At 32.6% G+C, this 23,789-nt stretch overlaps 4 protein-coding genes across 4 annotated transcripts; 3 read left to right on the forward strand and 1 right to left on the reverse strand.

The window, feature by feature from the left end:
• The first annotated feature begins 2,916 nt into the window (after window positions 1-2,916).
• On the forward strand, window positions 2,917-6,241 carry LOC145954796 (uncharacterized). The gene is made up of 6 exons (XM_083069483.1): window positions 2,917-2,938; window positions 3,038-3,111; window positions 3,224-3,288; window positions 4,595-4,666; window positions 5,157-6,165; window positions 6,215-6,241. Exons 1-6 carry the CDS (start codon window positions 2,917-2,919, stop codon window positions 6,239-6,241), a joined length of 1,269 nt encoding a protein of 422 aa, XP_082925609.1.
• Window positions 6,242-6,247: 6 nt separating this feature from the next.
• LOC145955262 (uncharacterized) lies at window positions 6,248-8,720 on the forward strand. Its single transcript, XM_083069950.1, has 2 exons — window positions 6,248-7,451; window positions 7,543-8,720. Exons 1-2 carry the CDS (start codon window positions 6,277-6,279, stop codon window positions 7,835-7,837), a joined length of 1,470 nt encoding a protein of 489 aa, XP_082926076.1. The 5' UTR covers window positions 6,248-6,276; the 3' UTR covers window positions 7,838-8,720.
• Window positions 8,721-9,034: 314 nt separating this feature from the next.
• On the forward strand, window positions 9,035-11,588 carry LOC145955263 (uncharacterized). The gene is made up of 6 exons (XM_083069951.1): window positions 9,035-9,445; window positions 9,530-9,656; window positions 9,746-10,027; window positions 10,111-10,212; window positions 10,320-10,792; window positions 10,985-11,588. Exons 1-5 carry the CDS (start codon window positions 9,063-9,065, stop codon window positions 10,785-10,787), a joined length of 1,362 nt encoding a protein of 453 aa, XP_082926077.1. The 5' UTR covers window positions 9,035-9,062; the 3' UTR covers window positions 10,788-10,792; window positions 10,985-11,588.
• Window positions 11,589-12,572: 984 nt separating this feature from the next.
• On the reverse strand, window positions 12,573-18,225 carry LOC109806138 (serine carboxypeptidase 1). The gene is made up of 8 exons (XM_020368515.3): window positions 17,697-18,225; window positions 17,137-17,244; window positions 16,763-17,034; window positions 16,399-16,650; window positions 14,529-14,635; window positions 13,963-14,052; window positions 13,437-13,542; window positions 12,573-13,062 (listed from the first exon to the last, which is right to left on the reverse strand). Exons 1-8 carry the CDS (start codon window positions 18,070-18,072, stop codon window positions 12,904-12,906), a joined length of 1,470 nt encoding a protein of 489 aa, XP_020224104.2. The 5' UTR covers window positions 18,073-18,225; the 3' UTR covers window positions 12,573-12,903.
• Between the last annotated feature and the right edge of the window lie 5,564 nt (window positions 18,226-23,789).

Consider the following 23,789-nt stretch of genomic DNA (forward strand, 5'->3'; position numbering starts at 1 on the left):
ACTTGGACCATAGGTAATTATGTAGAGGAAATTCACCGAATATATCCTTATTCACCATGACATTGTAAGCTGACCTCACAAAATACTCACCATCTTTCGAAGCTGACCAGACCCAATGATCATTGACTACTAGTTGCAGGTGCAAGAAATCAATGTCAGCTTCCAATTGTTGTAATAGTTCACCTTCCCATTGAAACAGGTTTTGCCTCCAAGACCAGTTCCATACTTCGTCCCCATCTACTATTACCCTCAAATCAGCAATGGTGACACTTTTATTAGACGCAATAGAGAATAGCCTTTCATATTTGAAAAGAGAAATTAGTTAAGTATATGGAAGATTAATTAATACAGTAAGGAAAGAAGAGTTGGAAAGAACTTTGAAAGCAAAATGTAAGTTAAATTATTAATTTAACCCAATACTTGAACCAACTTTTTTTTTATAAGTTTGTTTGGATAAATTTTTTTAGAAACAATTTATAAGAGAAAAATTAGAGAGTTTTTTTTAAAATTAAAATTAATTTATACATAAGTTAATTTGTAAAAAAAAAATCTATAATTTTTTCAAAATTTTATTTTTAATCACAGCATAAATTAACTTTAACTTATGAAAAAATTATTTCAATTATTTTTCTTTATAGTGTTTCTAGAAAAATTATCTGTACACGCTGTTTACTTTGCCTCTATTTAGGGACTAAAACGTTGAGGTATTTTTTCTTCAATTTTAAGAACTAAAACATAAAAACAAAATTTGTAAAATGATTAATTATAACAATTTTTTTTTTTCATATAGAAAGGCCAAAATAAAAAAGTTGACATAAACATCAAACAGTTAAATGTAAGCATGTGACAGATCTAGAATTTTTACATCTAAAAAGGTACATCGGGTTGAAAAGTGATTATCATTCCAAATTGCTAATGACATAATCGATATGAATTTAAGTTCAGGTTTTGCTTATCTGATCCCGCAATTACACTAGTCATACATAAAAAGAAATATATGATCCTGATACCACTACTAGAAATATGTCATTTACCCAAGAATTTTCATGCGAAAAAATATTTGTAGGAAATTATTGTAAAAATTCTTGCAAATATAAATCTCTAATAAATTATTGCAAATATTTTTATAATTTTAAATTTGCAAAAAATTCTTGCAAATTTTACTACAAAAATATTAATTATATAAATTTTTTGTTGCAAATAAAAATTTCTAAAAAAATTTGCAGGAATTTTTTTATTTTCCTACGAATTTTGTTTTAAATATAAATTTGCAAGTAATTTGTTTTTTTTGAGTAGTATTTCCTGCCAATTTTCTTATTTATGATTATTTTTATTAATTTAAAAATTGAAAATATTTTTTACTCCTCCGTAAACGTAAACATATTTTCGTCTTCCTTCACTGTTCACCTCCGCAACACTATTTTTCTTCATCACCGCCGCACAACACTTCTCAAGTAAGTCACCTCCGTAACCTCCGCACCTCCGTAAACGTAACCTCCGCACACCGCTCACTGTAACACTTCTCACAGCTTTTCCTCATCACCTCCACTGTTCCACATCCACAACATTTCTCTCCTTTTCTCGTTCCGCATAATATCTGTTAGGGTTTTTGCTTTCTCTCCTTTTTCTAATTTTTCTCACCGCACAACACTTCATTTTGTGTGCTTTTGAATGTAGATTTGAAGTACCAACTCAATGAGATAGAAGACAATGCTTGTAATCTGAAAAATGTAAAAGCAGATGTTGGCTGGAGGTAAGATGTTGGTTGGATATGTGTCTCGTTTATTGATTGCATACCTTATTTTAAACCACATTTTTGTTTGTTAAGAGCTAGCTAGGATTTGATTTACACCAGTTTTCTGCAAATTTAGCATTCAAAGATAGCTAAATTGGTTTAGTGTCGGATTCTCAATTAGATGAAATAGATCGATCTGTTATTCTGGAAACAATGGTTAAAATAGCCCTGTTGAACGCACGGGTTATGTTAAGAAAATAAATGCAAATGACTGGGTGTTAAAATGTTCCTACCACACATTCGACTTTCTTATTTTAATGTAACAAATAACTGATCACTATAATTGATGCCAAATGCAGCAAAAGTAGGAAAAATAAGGAATTAAGGATGTCATTAGCATTGTTGCCTAAAAGCTCTGAAAAGATGAAATAGGTTTATACCGGAACGGAGACGTTAGGCTCAGTTAAAGCAGTAACCTGCTTGTGAAAAATTGACTTACAGGTAGAATAGATAGTTCAGTGATACCTAGATCAAGATGCCAATAAGTCATACACAAAAACACCGCCAATTGCTACTACATAAAATAGGAATAATGATAAGATTTTGCATTTTAAAATTAATAGTGTCACTAACTCTTGGGATCAATCAAAACAAAAAATTTCTGCAAGTGCTGCCTCAACCTATCTAGATTCTTGAGGTAGTTCATAATCAATATAGATTTTGGAAGAGGATCATAACCAGTTGAGTTCCTACCAAATGGTAATGTCTAAGCTCTGAAATTTATGCCAACAATTGGAATAAATTATACCTTGCTTGAATAGGCAAAAAACCCGAAAGCAATTAGATATATAATACTACACATATAATTAAGATTATCTGGCTAATATTGGTTTAATTTATATTTTTAAAGAAGCTTGGTCTAATTACAAACATCTAGTGTTGACACACTTGCACTACTCTTTATTGGAGAAAATAGAGAAGGGTGCAATTTTTAACCATTTTGTTACTTGTTTTCTTCACAAAACAAAAAGAAGCCCTGCATTCAGTTATCATTGCATTATTATAACCAAGTTTTTCTTGGTCAGGATTTTATTGTGTTGCAATATAGTTTGTTGTAAGGTTCAATATAGTTCTAGAAGTAGGAATTTCTGCTCTTTAATTACTTACTGTTCTTGACTGAAATGACAATGCTGATTTTTGACTGTTAGTGGTTAATATGCTTCTTTCTCACTGCCATATGAATTTACTGTCAAATTGCTATAAGTAAATGCTATTAATATGCTGATTTTTGACTGTTAGCAGTTTGCATTATTCCAGAAAACTTATCTCCTAATGCATATAAAATTTATTTATTTTTTTCAGCATTGAATTGTTATGTAAGTTACCTACTTGTTATATACAAGGTAGGATTTTAATGTTTATTCCTCTAGGAACAGAACAATGCTATTCTGTTTTCTTCTGTATTCTGATTTATTTTGTTTTACTCAGTATGTGCTACATGCAGAGGATTCTGTTCTAGGAATTGTTGTAGACTCCAGATCTGATGTGAGGAAGTTTTCTATTTTATTTTTTTAAGCTTTCTTGCTGACTTCCAAGTTTTATGCAGAGGATTCTGTTCTAGGAAAATGCAAACTACTTGTCTTACCAAATGTCCCATTGTCCTTATTTCTACTTTCCTAGCTACCTGATGTCTCTATTTCTGTGTTTTTTTAATATATATTTTCATTTTATTTATTGTCTATTTTTTTTTTCCAAACAAATACACTCACCTTCTTTTCACCTGTTAACGCTGAGAAATCTTATTTGATTTTCAAATTTTGTTGAACTTGTCTTGGAAATTGGAAGTGGAAGTACTAAAAAGTTGTCGACGAAAAACTTGAAACACAGCATGCGGGCATGGGAATCTATTCACTGAACCTTGCTAGGGACCGAAACACCACCTCCCTATCATCAAAAACCTTGTCCTTATCTTCACAAATTAATAGATACAAAACAAAATATGCTTTCACATGGATCACCATCACATTTTCCCCCACCCAGATACCAAACTCAATGTCTTTAATTAATATATATTGTACATACACTTCTAAATTTTTGTACATGGTTAATTAGGTTATTTAAGCTATCATCCCCGACGAGAAACAGTTGTATCATTTTAAAACATTTTTTTAGGTCTAACATCTTGATATGCTCAACTTTCTAAAAACTCTCACTTGGCACATGTAGTCATGTAGATGAGTTAGTCACTTACGTTGCATTATCTTTAATTATAGTGAGATACTTTAGCTTTAATAATGAGGTTTTCATTGTTTAAACTTTGATGCGACTATTTAAAACATGCCTCTAATATATTTATGTTAATTTGTCATTTAGTAACAATCAGATATTGTCAGCATAGAAGTTAGATCGTCTTTGTTAATAGTCTTTTATCTAAAGTTAAATGGTTTGTCATTTAATGACGTTTTTATAAGGGTTATAGGTTTTATTTAAAAAGTAAAAATAGTATGCATAATGCGTTATATTTTTAATGTGAGAAAATTACTGCATGCCTATTTGGGTTAATATCGTAAATGATCACATTACTGCAGAATTGTTAATTAACAAAAAAAAATATTATTACAAACACAAACAACATCTGAACCAATTATTAGGGATCGGATATAAGACACGGAGTGATTGAATTAAGACAAAATCTCCTTTCTTTGATGCTTTCTCACTATTTATTTGTATTTGCATTAGTTTTAAGTTTTGAGACCATTGCTTGATAACTATCTGTACTAATCTTACTAATATGGTCCGCTACATCACCAAAATTCATGGTTCTTGAGGCTGTTTTGGATTGTTCTTGTTACATTTCAGATTAAGTGAGATTCAGTGGGCTGCTTTTGTTCTACTCACTGCTGGGTGCACGACAACTCATTTGAATTCAAAGTAAGAATAATTCACGCCTAACTTGTGGCCATCACTTGTGTATTTGTATGTTCCCATGACTGTTGTATATATGTTTTCTAATAATGAACGTGTTAATGAAATTTTTATGTACAAGTTGTAATGTAACAAATGAATCATAAATGATAGGTTGGTGTTGTAGCAAGTGTGACTACTAGATCTTTGATATTACAGTAACAGCTTACTGTAATGTAACAAATGAATCATAAATGAAATTTTTATGTACAAGTTAAATCTTAATTTTTAATAATTATATCATAAACTAAATCTGTTCCCATCTTATCAAGAAGAAGATTTAATTATATTACAATATGTTGATATAATTATACCTAAATCTTAAGCTGTCAAGCTAACTAAATCTGTTCCATTATTAGTTGCTTTTAATTACTATTATTATTAGATATAAGGAATATTCAATTATATTCCTTATAAGTTGTATGTCTAATTTTATTGTTTGATTCATGTTTCTTAGTCATTTTGGAGTCAAGCTGAAAATGGAAATGGCCACTTATCGAGCATGGATGTATAATAGGCTTCTTCCTGGTCGAAGGGGATATACAACTGAGTTTTTAAATGGCCTTGAAGAGTTTATGGCTATTGCTCGTAAACAACCAGTTTATTTGAGTGAAGGAAAAATAAGGTGTCCTTGTAAGTCATGTAAAAATGAGGCTTATTTAACCCTAGATGAAGTGAATGTTCATATTCTTCAAAGAGGATTTACACCTAGATATTGGTATTGGACATCCCATGGAGAGAGAATCCCTCGTACAAACGTTGATGTTGATATGCATTCAGTTTCTAGCAGTAGTCAACAATGGGGTTATGGAGATGTTAATAGACATCAAGACATGGTATTTGATGCTGCTGGTCTTAATCATGAGCAACAAAATGAAGAGGAACATCCAAATATGGAAGCTGCCAAATTTTACGAAATGTTGAATTCAGCTCAACAACCATTATGGCCAGGATGTGAAAATACATCTGAGTTGTCTGCAGCTATTACAATGTTGAGTTTAAAATCTAAGCACAACATGTCACAAGCTTGTTTTAATGATGTGATGAAGTTTATGAAAGAGTCAAGCCACCCTAAGAATGTCATTCCTTTTAATTTTAGGGAAACAAAGAAACTTGTAGTAGGGCTCGGTTTATCGAGTAAAAAAATAGATTGTTGCATTAATGGGTGCTTGTTGTATTACAAAGATGATAGTACTTTGAAGGAATGCAAATTTTGTGAAGAGCCTCGATATAAAGCACGCAATGCACACAAGAAAAATTCAAAAGATGTTCCCCAAAAAAGATTGCATTATTTGCCACTCATCCCTAGACTACAAAGGTTATATGCTTCTGTGAAAACTGCTGAGCACATGAGATGGCATTATGAAAATCGTAGGGAAGAAGGTGTGTTGTGTCATCCTTCAGACGGGAAAGCTTGGAAACACTTTGACCATTTGTATCCTGAATTTGCCAATGAACCTCGAAATGTTAGACTTGGCTTATGTGCTGATGGATTCACTCCTTTTAACCAACTAGGAACAAAATATTCTTGTTGGCCAATAATTGTAACACCATATAACCTACCTCCAGAACTTTGTATGATGACTCCATATATGTTTCTAACCTTGATCATTCCAGGTCCACATAATCCAAAAGGCAAAATTGATGTGTATTTGCAACCGTTGATAGATGAATTGCAACAATTATGGAATGATGGTGTGATAACATATGATGCTTCAAAAAAGCAAAATTTTCAATTGAAAGCTGCATTGATGTGGACAATAAATGATTTTCCTGCTTATGCGATGTTGTCTGGGTGGAGTACAGCTGGAAAATATGCATGTCCAGTATGCATGAAAAAAACAAAAGCTTTTAGACTGGATAAGGGAAACAAATTGTCTTGGTTTGATTGTCATCGCCAATTTTTACCTCTCAATCATGCTTTCAGGAGAAATAAGGATGCATTTTACAAAAATAGAATTGAGAAAGATGAGCCCCCTTCTAGGCTAAGTGGTGAACAAGTGTGGGAAATGATTTTTAACATTCCTAAGACTACTGAAGTGAGGGTATGCAAAGTTCCAGGTCATGGAAGATACCATAATTGGACCAAAAGAAGCATATTTTGGGATTTGCCATATTGGAAACACAATTTATTAAGACATAATCTTGATGTTATGCATATAGAAAAAAATGTCTTTGACAATGTGTTTCATACTGTTATGGACAATAAAGAGAAAACTAAAGACAATGAAAATGCACGATTAGACTTAGTAGAGCATTGTCATAGAAAAGAGTTATTTTTGAAAACAAAACCTAATGGGAAATATATAAAACCTAAAGCAAAATTTTGTTTATCAAATGAACAAAAGAAGGAAGTGTGTGAATGGGTGAAAGGGTTAAGAATGCCTGATGGTTATGCTTCCAATATTTCTAGATGTGTAGATACAAAATCTATGAGATTATTTGGAATGAAAAGTCATGATTGTCATATTTTTATGGAATGTCTACTTCCAATAGCTTTGAGTGGTCTTCCTGAACCAATATGGAAGCCCTTAACTGAGCTTAGTCAATTCTTTAGAGACTTATGTTCAACAATGTTACGGGATGATCATTTATTGCAAATGGAACAAAACATTCCCGTAATCATATGCAAGTTGGAGCGTATATTTCCACCTGCATTCTTTGACTCTATGGAGCACTTACCAATTCATTTGCCTTATGAAGCTAGGATGGGTGGACCAGTTCAATATCGTTGGATGTACCCATTTGAAAGGTATAAATATAATTGATATTAGATTTTTTGGTCAACATTATTGGTATTTAATTTACTTAATAATTTGGTGTTGCATTTTTTTTTCACTTAGGTTTTTAAATAAAATCAAAAAAACTGTGAAGAACAAAAAAAATGTGGAAGGATCTATATGTGAAGCATATTTGCTGCAAGAGACGTCTTATTTTAGTTCCCATTATTTTGTGTCTCCTATTTGTTCAAATGAGGAAATTCATCAAGGCCAGATACATCCAACTTTGTCTATCTTTAAACCTTTTGGACAAACAGCTGGTAAATTTACTAAAAGGTGGCTTAATGATAAAGAATTGTTGGCTGCTCAATTGCATGTTCTCTTGAATTGTATCGAGGTTAAGTCATTCATTGAGTAAGTATCAAACACTACATATATATTAATTAATTTATCTAACAATAGCCATTTAATTTAAATAAATATCCTCTTGTGTAGTATATATGTACAAAGTTTGAAAGCTACATATGGAAATCTCAATGATGATATCATTGATGAACAAATAGAAGCTGATTTTCCACGATGGTTTCAAGAATATGTAAGCATTATTTTTTTAAAAATAATTTCAATACTAGTTTTTCATTATTTATTCATTTTTTTTTTTGGATGTAACTAGGTGAGAAAGAATGACCAGTCTAGGTTTCAAAATCCTGATTTGTATGACTTAGCAAGTGGGCCTTTAAGACTAGCAAGGTCTTGGCCAATTTATTTTGTGAATGGATACAAGTTTCACACTACAAGTTGGAATGAAGGCAAAACAACATATAATTGTGGGGTATGTGTCAATGGAGTTGGACATGATGAATCCTCCAATGATTATTATGGTGTTCTCACAGAGATTCTAGAATTTGAATGGCCAAGTCAAACAACAAAAAAAATAGTTTTATTTTATTGTGATTGGTTTGATCCTTCAAATCGCGGGATGAGGATACATAAGCAGTATAAGATTGTAGAAGTTAAAAAAGGGAGAAAGTATGGAAAATTTGATCCGTATATTTTTCCAAAAGCTGCAACTCAAGTTTATTATTCTCCTTATCCTAATAAACAAAGAGATAAGACTGATTGGTTGGTAGTTATCAAAACAAAGCCAAGGGGAGTTGTTGATGCTAGACACACTCTAGAAGTTGCTTATCAAGTTCCTGAATCGCAAGTTAATGCAACAATTGAAGATGACCCAATTTATAACCTACAAGATGATGAGATTGATGGTGAAGAAGTTGATTTGGGTTTAATGCTAGAAAATGATTTCATTAACAATAACGATGAAGATGATTTCATGGAAGAGCAAGATCAGGAGGAGGAGGAGGAGGAGGAGGAAGAAGAAGAAGAAGAAGAAGAAGAAGAAGAAGAAGAAGAAGAAGAAGATTAAAAGCAAATGATAGTTTTTGTTTTAATTGGTTTGGTTTTATGATGTTATTCTAGTATCACAATGTGAATTTAGATGATGTTATTCTAGCATTATATTGCATACTATTGACAATTACTTATAGGGATGATGTTAATTTGTTTGAAATTTTCACTTTAGTGCTTGTTTGAATTAGTTTATATGTGTACTAACTTTTCTTGTTATAATACTTAATAAATAGATGTCAGACTCTAAGAGATTTATGCATTCAACCAAAAAGTTTAAAGGAAAAAAGTTTAAAGGAAAAAAACCTATACAAGCTAATATACCATTGATTATACCATCATCTAGTCTACAAGCTTATGCTAATCAACCTCAACCCACTTATTCTCAACCTCTACCTCCACATCAATTTCAAGCTCCACCTCCTCCCCCTCGACCTCCCCCTCCACCTCCCCCTCCACCTCCACCTCCACCTCAACCCACCCAATCTCAACCTATCTCTGTTCAAGTCATTCATATGCCCGAATATCCAACAGTTAATGAAACTCCATCTTCTTCATCTAGTCATGTTAATGGAGACAATAATGGAAACAAAATCTTGATACTCCCAGAAGGGGATGGGTGAGTCATTTTAATTTATTGGCATATGATATGAATTTTTGTTTGATATTTTAATTAATTATCATTTTTTATTATTTTACATAGGTTTGATCAACACAAGTTGGTAATTGGGGCACTTGCTTCAATCATACGAAGTAACTTGGGGGAGGCAAAACCATCATGGAAGAAGCTATCTATCGGTCAAAGGGATTCGTGGTTTGATATGCTTCAAGTAATCAAACTTTAAACTTTTATTAAAAAGATTCCATTTTGAATATTTGCCTAATAATTTTTTTTTCATTTTTATCAAAACCAATGTAGTCAAAATTTACATGGCCACCTGAATATAATGACATGGTGCGACGTAATTTTGAGAAAAGAGGTGCAGCTAAAATGTCTCAATTAATGCAAGAAGTTCGAAAGGATTTAGAGAGAAAACCAATTTGGATAGGAGAAGATGTATGGGCACACTTGAAGGAACACTGGAGATCCTTACGTTTTAAGAAAAAGTCAGAAGTAAATAAAAGAAATCGTGAATCTGTGAATGGTGCATCTCTTCATACCGGTGGATCAATTCCTCACCGTTTGCATTGGAAAAGAATGGTATTATTAATTTATTGTTTTTTTTTATAATTTAGTTCTTGAAATTAATGTCACTAAATCTTTTTTTTTTGTTATCAATGCAGAAACAGGAAAAAGGAATGGATCCATCAATAAGTGAGTTTTATTTTCGTACACATCGGAAAAAGGATAAAAGTTGGGTGGGTCATCATGCAGAATTAACATTTGTAAGTTTTTTGTTGCTGATTTTTTAGAATATTGGAGTAAGGATAAAGGAGAAGTGGAGACTTTTTGTTAGTTCAAGTTAATTTTATTATACAAATTTCATTGGCAGGACAAATTTCAACAGAGGAAATTTGAGTTATCATCTCAAAGGGAGGATGGAGTTGATAGCCAATCATCTATGCCTTCTGACTTGGATATATGGGTAGATTTAGTTGGAAAGAAAAATGGAAGGATCCCTGGTCTTGGATCTTTAGGCAAAATGTTGATTCCATCAAGATTTTCTACTAAATATGAGGATGTGTGTACTTTAAGGGGTCAAATTCAGGCATTAAATGAATCATTGCAAAAACAAGAGGAAGAGAAGTTAGCCATGATGCAAGAGTTGCAAAGACAAGAAAAGGATAAGCTAGAAATAAGACAAGAGTTGAATGAGACAAGGAAACATTTAGTAGCTTTAATGACACATTTAGGATTTGTTGGCTCTTCTTCTCATCCACCTCCATCACTGGAACGTAGCTATGGAAATGTTGACAATGATGATGATGAAGAAGATAGTGATGAGGAGGGTGATATTTGAAAAAGGTGTATTACCTCTTATTCTATTTAGTTTCTTGTCCTAACATATTTGATTTGTGTCTTGAATGCAATAGATTAAATCTTTAGTATTTATTTTTTTTCCAACTGTGAGTGTTATTTAATTTAGTGGTTTTTTTATGATGACATTGTTATAATGATGTTAAATGAGATCTTTGACCTTTTATGTTTATAAATCAGGAACTAACATGGACTGGAATTAGACTGGAAGAGTTTCAGCCATCCTGCTTTGAGAAGGTTATTGTCATTGTTTTGCTTAGTTTTGATTATGATGATAATAGGTTTAAACTTAAAGAGTTCAGGAAAGTTTTGGTCATCCAAATTTGAGAAGGTTCTTGTCATTGTTTAGTTTCTTTACTTGATTTTGGTTAATAATGTGATGACACACATTATCAAGTACATCATCAATGTTGATACTCCAGTTATTAATGCTGTGCATGGCTTTTGTTTGAGCTTAATTAGCATTCAGCTGCATTGAATCATTTTTGTTTTTATTTTTAACTCTGATGCTTGGTTGAAATTATATTGGACTACTGCTATTCACACAAAAGTTGGCATAGAAAAAGAAGATATTTGTTGTTAGGCCATTGGGTCACCTACAGTCACCGAGTCTTCTGATATGCTGTCAGTGATCCAATGGCCATAAGTTGTGCCATGATCTGAATTTCTTTTGGAGGTTTGGTGTCTTTCATTTTTCCAGGTAGTTGGTTAAGATAACATTATGCTACTGCTTTCAGTACTTTGATGATGCTTGGAGATATTTTGGATGAATTGGAATTCGGTGGCTAATGTGATAGATTTTATATATTTTTTTTTTCACTATTTGGAATTTGACCCGAAATGCACATTGTATGTTTTATTCAACTCATTTGGTATGCCCTATTAGGTATACCAATTTTTTGTTGGAACCGATGACGATTCCCTACTGATTGATGCAAAAACATCACTACTAAATTTGCTTTTCAGATTTTGTTTTCAATTCAGTAGTTTTAAATATGGCACAAGGCTTTGTGATTGTTTGTCCATACGGCTTGGGGCCCCATTTTGAATTAAATTGTTTTTATTGGTGTAGTGTTGATCTTGGTCAGTATAATTATTTCTTTCTTTAAGTTGAATAAAATCGTGATTGTCATGGTTTTTAGTTGGAAAAGAATGGAGTGGACGGAAGGCAGTTTCATGATTTTTCTTCTTTCGTTCAATCTTTAGGAAAGGAGCATTCATCTAATTTTAGTCTCTCCAGTACGGGGGAATTTGGAGGCGAAGAAGTGTAAACCATTATAAAATATTACTTGCGATTTTTCCTAGGAAATTTACTTGCGAATTTGAAATTTTGCAGAAAATTTACCTACAAAATTTTAATTTTGCAGAAAATTTACTTGGGAAATTTTAATTTTGCAAGAAATTTACTTGCAAATTTTAATTTTCGTGGAAAATTTCTTGCAAAAATTTTGTGGATTTTAAAATTTGTAGAATATTTTTTGCAAATTTTTTAAGAATTTTTTTTTCACAAAAAAGTTTGCTGCCATTTTTTTTTGCAAGAAAGTTTTCTATAGATTTTTTTTTTAGTAAAAATCATAAGAATTTTTTTTGCGAATTTTGAAATTGGCAAGAAACAATTATCCACGAAGGTATTAGCTGCGAAAATAAATTTGTAGAAAAATTCGCAAAAAACTTATTTCCTACAAATTTTAATGAAAAATTCCTAGGAAAATCCTTAGGTAATAGAAAAAATTCTAGTAGTGTACACTGAATTATTTTAAGATACAATCTAGATATTATTAAATATTTTTCCCATATTCTAACATTGCCACGCCATCATGTATAATTTAGAAACTAAAATCATTGTATTTCTAGTTTCCAATCATAACAAAAGAGGGAGTTATTTGATAAACTGGTACATCAAAAAAAGCAAACTAGCTAGGAAGACTAACACAATGAGTGACAGCATATTTTACCAAGTACACAGTACATAGCATGTCAATCAACTGAAACATGACAAAACTATTATTAATTAATCTAACTAATGGAGTTTGCACAAAGTGCATTTCAAATGAGGTTGGAGAATTTTAAAAGTTGAAGGCATAGATGATGCTTAGAAGTTAGAACCCATTCCATGGTGAAGCAGGTGGCAGGCTTCCATAGAGGAATGAAACGATCATGGTTAGAGCCCGTGCTGGTTGCCAGCTAGGAACCACATGTCCTGCTCCTCTCACTGTCACAAATGTTATTCCTTTGTATTTCACTACGTATCCTCCAACCTGTAATTATGAGGTATAGGTCATGTTTGAAAAATGAAAAATCAAAATATATTATAATTGCTCTGGAAGAAAACTCAATCATTCAGTCTCAAATTATAAATTTGATGTCCCAATTGAATTTCTGATAAAGGTTTTAAATTGTATGTACATGCAAACTTGTAAGACTTTTCATTCACACTTTGGGAACAATATATTTCATTATAATACTTGGTTTTGAAGATAATTATGCATGCACAGTCAACTGCGTTTTATTGTTACTGGAAAAAGTTGTGTTCCAGGCAATACTCAGAAATCTTTTAGCCATATTCTTTATAAGTGAAAGGAAATGTTAAAAAAAGTGGAATAATATGAAATCAAAAGATTAATTTCAGTACCTCATTTCCAGAATACCATGGACGCCAAGGAACCTGGATAGGGAGCTTGAGGGTGTTGATTGCGTATCTTGAAGATGTGACTGGCACCCTTGCATCAGTATCACCACTGTAGAAGAACATGTCTTCTAAATTTAGTAAATTGGATACATGAAACGAAGTTGAAATCCCGCTTTACTACAAGAGTGAAATAGCTAGTGTGTTTGGTCTATAATTTGAAAACCATTCAACAGACTTTCATACTTTCAATGTACAAAACGTAGAAATAACTCTTTTGTCCCATTAGATCATAAGTTACGTTGAAGGTAACATTTTGGCAAACACGGTCTTAGTTCAGTTCGAAAACATCCTTATGGGTAGGTAATGGAGCTTTGTCATTGCAAAAGGATTTCCAAGGAACTTAAAATAGTTAATACTTTTAACAGGCTAATTCAGGGGGCAAAATGAGTAGACAATTATTCAAGGGTACATATGTTATAACAACTTGTCATGGTATTGTTTGATAAAACTTTAGGGAAATTGAACTTACCTGTATATCCACAATCCAATGTTACTGTCGATGAGATACTTGATGACAGGTAGGATGGTAGTAGGGCTGTCGTTCCAGTCCAATAATTCACTGTAAATTTTGTAAAATTTGATATGCTTGGTTAGCAGTTAGCATATAGTAGTGTTTGATTTGAGTTGAGAAGAAGAACTCTATTTTCATTTCTTGTTTTGACAAATAACTAGTTTATATATATTTGGTTTCAAAAAATGTTCGATTTTGTCTTTATTTCCTGTTTTAAAATGTTTATATATAGAGAGAGGATGATTATAATAACATCGTTGTAAGATTTACTAAGTATTACATCGTTCAATAATTTTATATAAAATGTGAATTTTATAAATCTAACCGTTATATTGAAAATTTATGTTACTTTATATATTTATATCAAATTTTGTTAAAATTGAATAATAACCTGAAGATAATCAAAGTGATGATATTTTATATATTCAAGTTAAGATAAGATAATATTTATAAAATAGTAAACATTCTTTCAAAGCAAATTGGTTCATAGAATTTTTGTAATGTCCCAAGTTATTGTAGACTACCTGCAGTGGGTCCAGTTTGTGGGTTTTGAATGAAGAGCTAGTTGGACCTCTGGCCTATTAAAATAGGCTTCGCCGTAGTAATCAGAACACGGGTCAAAATCATATACCTGAAATTAAGTGTCAGAGAGTATTGAAAATCGCTTGGAAATTTCGCAACACAAGTTGGAAAATATTGGATCCTTAAAACATTTTTATCATACTAGCTGAAACTGATGAACAAGATCTTCCTGAGAGATAATGTCCATGCTGTTGCAAGGTTTCTTTTTCATGCTCACATTGTAAAGTTTTTACATAGCATGTCTCATGAGAATTCAAGGTTGCTTCTAATATGTATAATAAGATGTAAGTTGTGTTACAACACGTAATTGAAAGGTAAAAAAAGAAAGGGTTAAAACCCTTATTTAGTCCTTGATAATATTTTTTTATTTCAATTTAGTCTTACTTTAACTTTTTGTCTTAATTTGGTCCTTAATAATTTAAATTATTGTAATTTGGGACTTCCGTCCAAATAATTTAAACGGAGTTAACTGTTGGCCACGTGGATGCCACGTAAATGTCTACGTGGACGCCAAATTTTCTGAAAAAACCTGGAACTAGAATGGTACATTCTGAAACCAGAACGACCCGTTCTGGATGCACTTTTGATGTGTTAATTTTGCATTCAGAACAGCCCGTTCCAAGTGCAAAATTAACATATTAAGAGTGCAACCAGAACGGGCCGTTCTGGTTTCAAAATGGGCCGTTTTGGATTCAGAACGAGCCTATCTGGTTTCAAAATACCAAACACGAATAGTCACTGATTATAGTTTACGGTTGTGATTTGTGAAAGAAAAAAAACCCAAGGTACAAAATATTTCGAACACTGGATTTGGTAATATTGTCAATGAAAATTGATAACTTCAATTACTAAACAGTTGGGCTATACACTGTATCATTAAGGACAATGCAGTGTATCACTAAAGATAATGGTAGCAGATTTTATTTTATTGTTGGTCAAACTAGAGGGAACCACTTACTACCAAATTGACACTATACAGTCAAGGATGAAACAAAATGGTGTTTTCCCTTGAAGTCATTGACGATGTACCCCAACAATAACAACCTGTTCTTGAAGAGGTACAACCTGAATTTTTGTGGTTTAGGGTTTCCCTTCAGCGTTACCCAAATGATTTCCTTTCTCAGTAATTTCTTTGAACTTTTTTAGTATATGTTAGTTCTGAATTTTTGTTTTCAATTTCTGAACCATGTTTCTGCCTTTGAATTTATGATATGTTATGAATTTTAATTTTCAATTTTGGAATCACTTTGCAGCATTTTGGTCAATGCATGCATGAATTTGGCTTTCTGGAACGGGCCGTTCTGAATCCAGAACGGCCTGTTCTAAAACCAGAACGGCCCGTTCTGGTTGCAAAATTAACACATGCCATGTGCAATCAGAACGGGCCATTCTGGTTTAAGAACGGGCCGTTCTGGTTCCAGGTGTATTCATGCAATTTGGCGTCCACCTATGCATCTACGTGGCATTCACGTGACCAACAGTTAACTCCGTTTAAATCATTTGGATGGAAGTCCCAAATTGCAATAATTTAAATGATTGGGGACCAAATTGAGACAAAAAATTAAAGTGGGACTAAATTGAAATAAAAAAATGTTATCAGGGACCAAATAAGGGTTTTAACCAAAAAGAAAGAGATGCAGAAGAGTCATATTACACATGAGAACAGCACAAGAGGTTTCCATAATCTGTTCATTTTGGTTTTAAATTGGTGTTACTGCTAATATAAATGAACTTTGCATCCTTTTACAAGTTTGAATTATTCTGCCCTTATGTATGAAACCATGCACATTAGTATATAGGAATAGTACTTACAGAACCAGTTGATCCATTTTTGAGAGAAGGGTCGTGACACCGTGGAGCATAGATGTTATAGAAGTCTATTTTTCCTTTCTCAACTAATGCCCTTGTTGTGGCATTGGAACATATTGCCGAAATGGTTTCAGATGTAAAATCGCAGTACTTCTCAATCAACTCGTGGGTTTGATCTGAGTTCAAAGCATGAGTCCATAAGTAATCAAATATTCCCTTTGAACCTGTCGCATCATCAATCCAAGCATTCCCTATCTGAAAATTTCAGTACAAATCAAGAATTTAAGTTAAAAAGATGAGATGGTAAGTGGTATGATACAACAAAGGCATCATTTGCAGTAGTAGTAGTGGTAGATTTTGAACATACAGCAATGCCTTTGAGGTTAATACTTTGGTGACTGAATTTATTGTTCACCAAAATAGTGTATGCAAGCTGAGGCACATAATGACCAGCATAGCTCTCTCCAGTTATGTAAAAATCACGGGTTTTGTACTGCGGAAACCTCTCTAACCAATTGATGAGGAAAACATAAGAATCTTTAGCAGTTGACTTATCTCCTGCTTTTTCATAATCAGATGTAGTGTTTGAGTAGGAAAAGCCCACTCCAGCAGGGGATTCCAAGAACAGCACATTTGCCACTGCATAATGCACCATTATATGTTAACATATTCATGTCTTAGAAGTGCATCATAAAGGTAGAAACTAGAAAATAATACAATTTTATTGATGATGACTCTCACCTTCATTCCAAGCATATTTGTTAAGATAAAGTGTTTTCCCATCAGAGTTTATTCTAAAAGGTCCCAATTCCTCAAAGGCACCATAACCCAACGAGGAACAACCGGGTCCTGTGAATTTCAAACACTATGATATCAGAATCTTTTAATCAAGTGGTAATCCTTTCTTTCCTACATGAGTAATTTACCACTCAAAAATGTAGTTTGCATTAAGATGTGAATATGTAAAGTTCAGAAGATGATACTCAAAATCATTTAATCAAGTTTCACCATGTACATTTATACTTTTGGGGAGAATAATATCAACTGATATTTTTGTTTCCTTTCTATGATAATAAAGCACCTTTCTACGAGGACAACAATGACAAGGTATACATAAAAAAGCAATTTATCATGTGCCTCGTTGGCATTCTCTTAAAAGTAAACAATTTATCACCTCTTATTATCTTGTGTTGTGTGTATTGCTTAAACCATAACAAGGTATACATAAAAAAGCAAAAATAGAAAAGAGACACGAAAAGAGCATAAGCTATCAGCATGAAGCAATTTGAGTTATTTTTTACCTCCATTTAGCCACAATACTAAAGGTTTAGTTGAAGGGTTATATGGAGACTCCACAAAATAATAGAAAAGTTCTCTTCCAGCCACTGGATCAACCGTGACATAACCTGAATATTGATCAAAATTCACTCCAGAAGGCTGGCCAGGCAATGTGAGAATCTTGTCAGCTTGGCTCAGCCCCTCTTGTGGTGCAACATAAGCAAAAGAATGAGTTTTCAATGCTTCTTCCTCTGCCCATGAAAGAGTCAGAGGAGGATTCTTTGAGCTCCTAGACAGAATCAACTCATCTAGTTTATCAGCCTGATTGGCTTTGCTGTAGGGAAGAAGAACCAAGAGACTCAATTTGAGTAAACAAGCATAAAGAGAAAGCTTCTTCATCTTGTTCACTACTTGGTTACTTGGTTTCTATATCCTAAGTTCTAAGTGTATTTATAGGCCACAAAGAGTAGCAAAAAAAGCAGAAATGTTTTCTTATGTTTTGAAGCCTTTGAAAGAAACGAGAAAGATAAAACTAGGGGCATTTGGAAGTAGAGAAATTTTTTTATAAAATGGGATCATGAGGATTAGAAATCCTAGGAATGATGATTCTTAAATATTTGGATATTCATAAAATTTTTTCGGAAATATTCATGATTCTTGGGAGTTAAAAATTTTTATATTTAATTATAACAGTATATTCTTGGGATTATAAATATTTTTTTACAAAAATTTTCTTTATTAAAATAAATTTATTATATATATTTATTTACTTAAATCTTATTATAAATATGGTATTAGGTTATTTTAAAAAGTTAAAAAATTATTTAAATTATTTAAATATAAAATTCAACAAAAAAAACAAAAATAAAAAAAGGAAATGTTACATTATAATTAAGAAAAATAAAAATATTTATTTTATTTAAATAAAAAAAATAAAAAAATGTTAACAAATATTATTAAAATATAGAGATAAAATAGATTTTAATTATATTATTAAAATTAACAAGATCAAAAAATAATGAAATAAGAGAGAGAAATAAAGATATGGGAGGGGGGGAAAAGAGAGAGGAAGAGAGAGGGAGTGAGAGTGCGAGAGACATAGAGGAGGAAGAGAAATAGAAATAAGGAGAGAGAGAAGGGAGGGAGAGAGGAAAAGACGAAGAGAGAGGAAGTGAGAGTGAGAGAGACAGAGAGTGAGAAAGAGAAATAGAAGGAGAGGGAGAGAGGGAGAAGGAGAGAGGAAGAGAAAGGGGAAGTGAAAGTGAGAGAGAAAGAGAGAGAGATTTTTTGTTTTTAAAAATAGATACTCTAATCTTTTTATATACATAAAACTTTTCTACTATCTCATAAAAATTGGATTCACGAAAATGTTTTTGTAGAAAAGTAGGATAAAAATGGTTCTTGAAAAATTACATTTATGAGATTTTTTTAAATAGTTATTAAACATGAAAATCTAAAATTTCCACTTTAAAATTTTCAAGAAATGTACAAATCTTTCGCATATCAAATACCTCGTATGAGTTTTGGTCCTTGAATTTAGAAAATATTATTATATTATTCTCTTAAATAATGAATTTGTAAAGTAGTTTTTGAAAATATAAATAAACAGTTACATTAGTCTAAATCCAAAATAATGTGCGACTAAAATAATAATATTGATGGATTATGCGTGCCTAAAATAATAATATTGATGGATATTTAAGGAATAAAGTAATAGTAAATTTTACATTTTTAAGACTCGTTTACTATTTTTTTTTTTATTTTTATTTCAAGAACTAAGATGACCATATCTTTCAAATTCAAAATCATAAAAGTACTTTTGACTGTGAATAGAAAAGCCGGCTAGTTTATTTAGTTTTTCATTTAAAATGAGTTGGCCTACTCCTGTTTGCTATTATCAGTATCATACGAAGTTGTTTATTAATTAAACACTTCGTAATTAACTTAGAAAGCTTTTGAGATATTTGTCCCTTTAACTTGTCCTTACGAGTGTGCATCATATATCATAATCCTAAGCCTGTTGTTTCATGTCTTCTTCCTTAGTTGTGCACATCTATGAAGCATGACACGGAAGTTGTCCAAAACAAAGCTCGTTGGGCCCCACATATATATTAAGAGTCATTATTTTACGATATGATTTATAACTCTTCATAAAATAATATCAAAATAAGAAGATGAATATTGGCGTTTTTCGATAAATATATATTCAACTTCTCTGAACATCTTAAATTTTATTTTCTTCTCTATGATAATATAATTCAGAGATATTTTTTTAATATTTTATATAATATTTTAAGTAATATTTTTATAAACTTAAAAATTGGTTTTATAATATTATTGTTGAGTGTCGGGATTTTTCTAATTGTTAAAATAAAATATTTTAAAGGCTCAACTTTATGTAGTTTTCTGTTTTACTTGAAAATTTGCTTAAATATTGTTCACATTTAAAAAATTAAATTATGTAGACAAATGATGTTTACTAGTTAACTTAATGGTAATTTGATTTTAACTTTGTCCAATCAATAGTTAGTTAGTTTTAGTATTTAAATACTTTTTGTAAGACTTTTATTATATGTAAAACTGGGTTTATAATATAAATATATTAGGAAGAGTACTAACAACGCACACTTTAACACATTCATCTTAACACACTCATTCTTATTGGTTAGAATTTATAGAAAATTACAAAATCAAAAGAGAGAATTATTAAATATGATGTGAATTCTACCAAATTTTGTGTTTTTCGGTAACCAATTAGAATGTTAAAAAGAATGTCATGTGTCGCTAGTATTTCTCATGTATTAAGTTAGTGTTTGCTCCTTTTTATATGTGTGAAGTTGTACATTTTTTCATTTCAACATGTTATATTTGTGCTTAGTCATATACTTCTGGTTTTTGTTCTGTTATTAACAATTATTAATTTTCTTATAGTTTTTGTGTGTGAATAATAACTTCATGTCTCTTTGTATATTTATGTCAAATTTTGTTAAAATTGAGCAACAATTTGAAGGTAATTAAATTATTCATAATTTAGTGTATGTTAAAATTTATATATTATGTTAATTTCAATCTATATAAATTACTGATCATCTTGAATTAATATAAAATTTGTATATATGATTAAGAGTATAAAATTTTCAATCCAACAATAAATTTAAAAAATTTACATTTAATATAAAATTATTAAGTAGTGTAGTAATTGGTATCAATGTAATTTAATATATATATATATATATATATATTACTTCAAATATCCAAGTGGATAAAATATATTTTTTTAAATGGACTTATAGTAACACGCTGGCCAATCCCCAATGGCCCAAAAGAATTCCCATCAAACCAGCCTGGTTCAATGACTACATTTAGGGCCCAATTTTATTTGAATAAATGTTTATTGGTTCATGATTTTTTTTAGGCTAAAATTCTATTTTAGTCATTTATTTTTGAAAAAAGATAGATATGCTAAGATATCACTATGTGAAAATGAGATCCTAACGAGGTTAGCACCTCAATCCACATCAATCATCTGCAGCATATCCAAATGCACTAAAAAATAAAAGAAAGTAAAAGTACAAGTGGGGGGACCAAACCAAAACCCACCTAAAAAATACAATACAAAGAAAGAGAAACAAAGTTATGTAATCAATGCCAAACAATTGACATAGTCCAAGCCATGTCAATTAAGCTACATACAATCAACATGATTCCCCAATACTACCAAATGTGTTTAAGAGATTTTGACATATCTCGCAGCCTTTGCTATAGCTAAAGCGCCCTGTTGAAACTCCTCATAGGGTATCCTTTCCAAAGGAGGAGAACCAAAATTTGGATCTGAAGCTATATCACTCCTTTTTCTTGAAGCAGACACATCATTCTTCCTTGGTGTATTGGCAACCATTGTTGCACTCCATTTGGGGCTCGATTCAGCTGCACCTGCCAAATTTGTTACTGCATTATTAGTGCCTTTTTTGGAGGCAGCTGCTGCACTTCTAGTTATGATTTTGTGACAGGGGGCTGCTGCACTTCCAACATCTGAGTCTGCTGTTGTGTCCATTGCAAGGTGAGCTCTTGCATCAACTCTAACCAAGTCCTTTGAGGAGCTATCAGTCATTTCCTCAGGATCACTTTCATATTCTGAATCAGAGTCAGAATCCGAATCAGAATCTGCATCATCCACGGATTTTTGAGACGTAGCTGGCTTGAGGCTGCCAGTCCTTGCATCAACTATGCTTCCTTTTTTATGGCTAGCATTGGCTGTCCCAACCTTGCTTCCCACATCAGAATCTGCTTGGGATTTCACTGAGCGATCAGCTGCACCAGCTTGCACTGTTGTTACTACATTCCGCTTGCTAATCACAACTGCAGACTTATCTGCTGCTCCATTTTTCTGCACCTTAATTGCACCAATTGCATCATCATTGTCATCCGAACAAGACTGGCTTTGATCAGTAGATATATCTTCTAAAGATGGCATTCCTTCAAGTGAATTATCACCCCTACGGTTGTCCATATTTGCTGGCACATGAGCTGCCAAAACTGCAGCGGAATTTGTAGTAATAACAGAAGCTGATTTAGCTGCATATTGAACCAAATTAACGGCAAGTTGGTTAAGCAAGTTTAGCTGCTGCATGTTTTCACTTGAGGTTCTAGCTGGCTGGTCACCAGGCGGTGCTGGAGCAGCTGCATGTTTGACAGCTCCTGCTGCAGATGCAGCCTTATTTTGATCATCAACGCAATTTATTTCCAATTCTAGTCCCGAGACTACATCATGTTTTGGCATATCCAAGCCATCGTCCTTAGCATTTGGTGAGCTGAGTCACCTACATGCTGATCAGTATTGGCGTGATCAACCACCAGCTGAGTGGTGATCAATTCTACGACATTCATTGTTTTAGCACTCGCTGCAGATTTTTTTGCTTGGTTCTCCATTATCCGGATTTGTATCCCTCCACGCTTCATCTGCAGGTTTTTGAATGTTACAAGAAAAATGATCATGTCCAATGCATTGGCATAATGAACAATATGCAGGGATCCTATCAAAATCTAAAGTCACATAAAAGGAAAATCCTTCCCTCTCAACCAGCAAATGATCCGGAATGGTTTCAGCAAGATTAACTTCCACTAACACTCGTGCAAAGTGTCCATAAGATCTTTGTACCGTGGCTTGGTCTATTGCAATAGGCGTGGACACCCGAGGCTATGGCAAGGATGATCCTGGTGCACCAATATTCCTGAGGCAACTCATAAATCCGTAGCCAAACTTGTGCAAGAGAGTTCTTGAAGTTTCTTGGATTGAAGTCCGGCTTCCAAAGGGAGAGTCGAAGTAATCCAGGTTCCAAATTCCATAAGCCAGTTGCAAGAACCGTGCCAAGATCCTTGCTATGTTGGAATTAAAATTCAAAGTATCCACATCCAAGAGAGATGACTGTCCAGCCAGCAAGATGTGTCCATAGCCTAGATAGTTTATCTTTGAGCTCAACAAATTTCAAAGGTTTTTGGCCTTTGGCCAAGATGACTCTCCCATGAAGATGGTTGCGGCAGCGTAGGAGTCCTTCTTGGTAGTCTTGCTCCGAAATTTTTACAGCAATAGAGTCTCCCTTCTGGCAAGGCATAGGTAGAGGGAGATCACATGTTGAAGCCAAGTTTGTAGTCAAGACTTTAGCAAAAGATGGTGGTGACGGAGGTTGAAGAATGTTGGTTGATGGAAGGTTGGCCACACACGGCCAAGGATAAAAATTGTCCACCATGCCTAAGCATGGATGCCGGAAGCACCAAGAGGTGAAAACAGTTCTTGAGTGATTCTTGGAGAGTTTCAAATCAAGTGAATTTTGTAGAAGTAGATACCTATTTTAGTCCTTTATAATAATTGTTTATTTCAATTTAGTCTTACTTTTATTTTTTGTCTCAATTTGGTCCCTAATAAATTAATTGGTTACAATGTCGGACTTCTATCCAAATTATTTAGACGGAGTTAACTGTTGGCCACGTGGAAGCTACGTAGATGCCACGTGGATGTCAAATTTTTGCCATGCATCTGGAACCAGAACGTCCCGTTCTGAAACCAGAACTGGCCGTTCCGGATGTAAAATTAACACACCAAGAGTGAAACCAGAACG

The sequence above is a fragment of the Cajanus cajan genome, chromosome 2, assembly GCF_000230855.2.
Source record: "Cajanus cajan strain Asha chromosome 2, NIPB_CcT2T_4, whole genome shotgun sequence".
Lineage (NCBI taxonomy): Eukaryota > Viridiplantae > Streptophyta > Magnoliopsida > Fabales > Fabaceae > Cajanus > Cajanus cajan.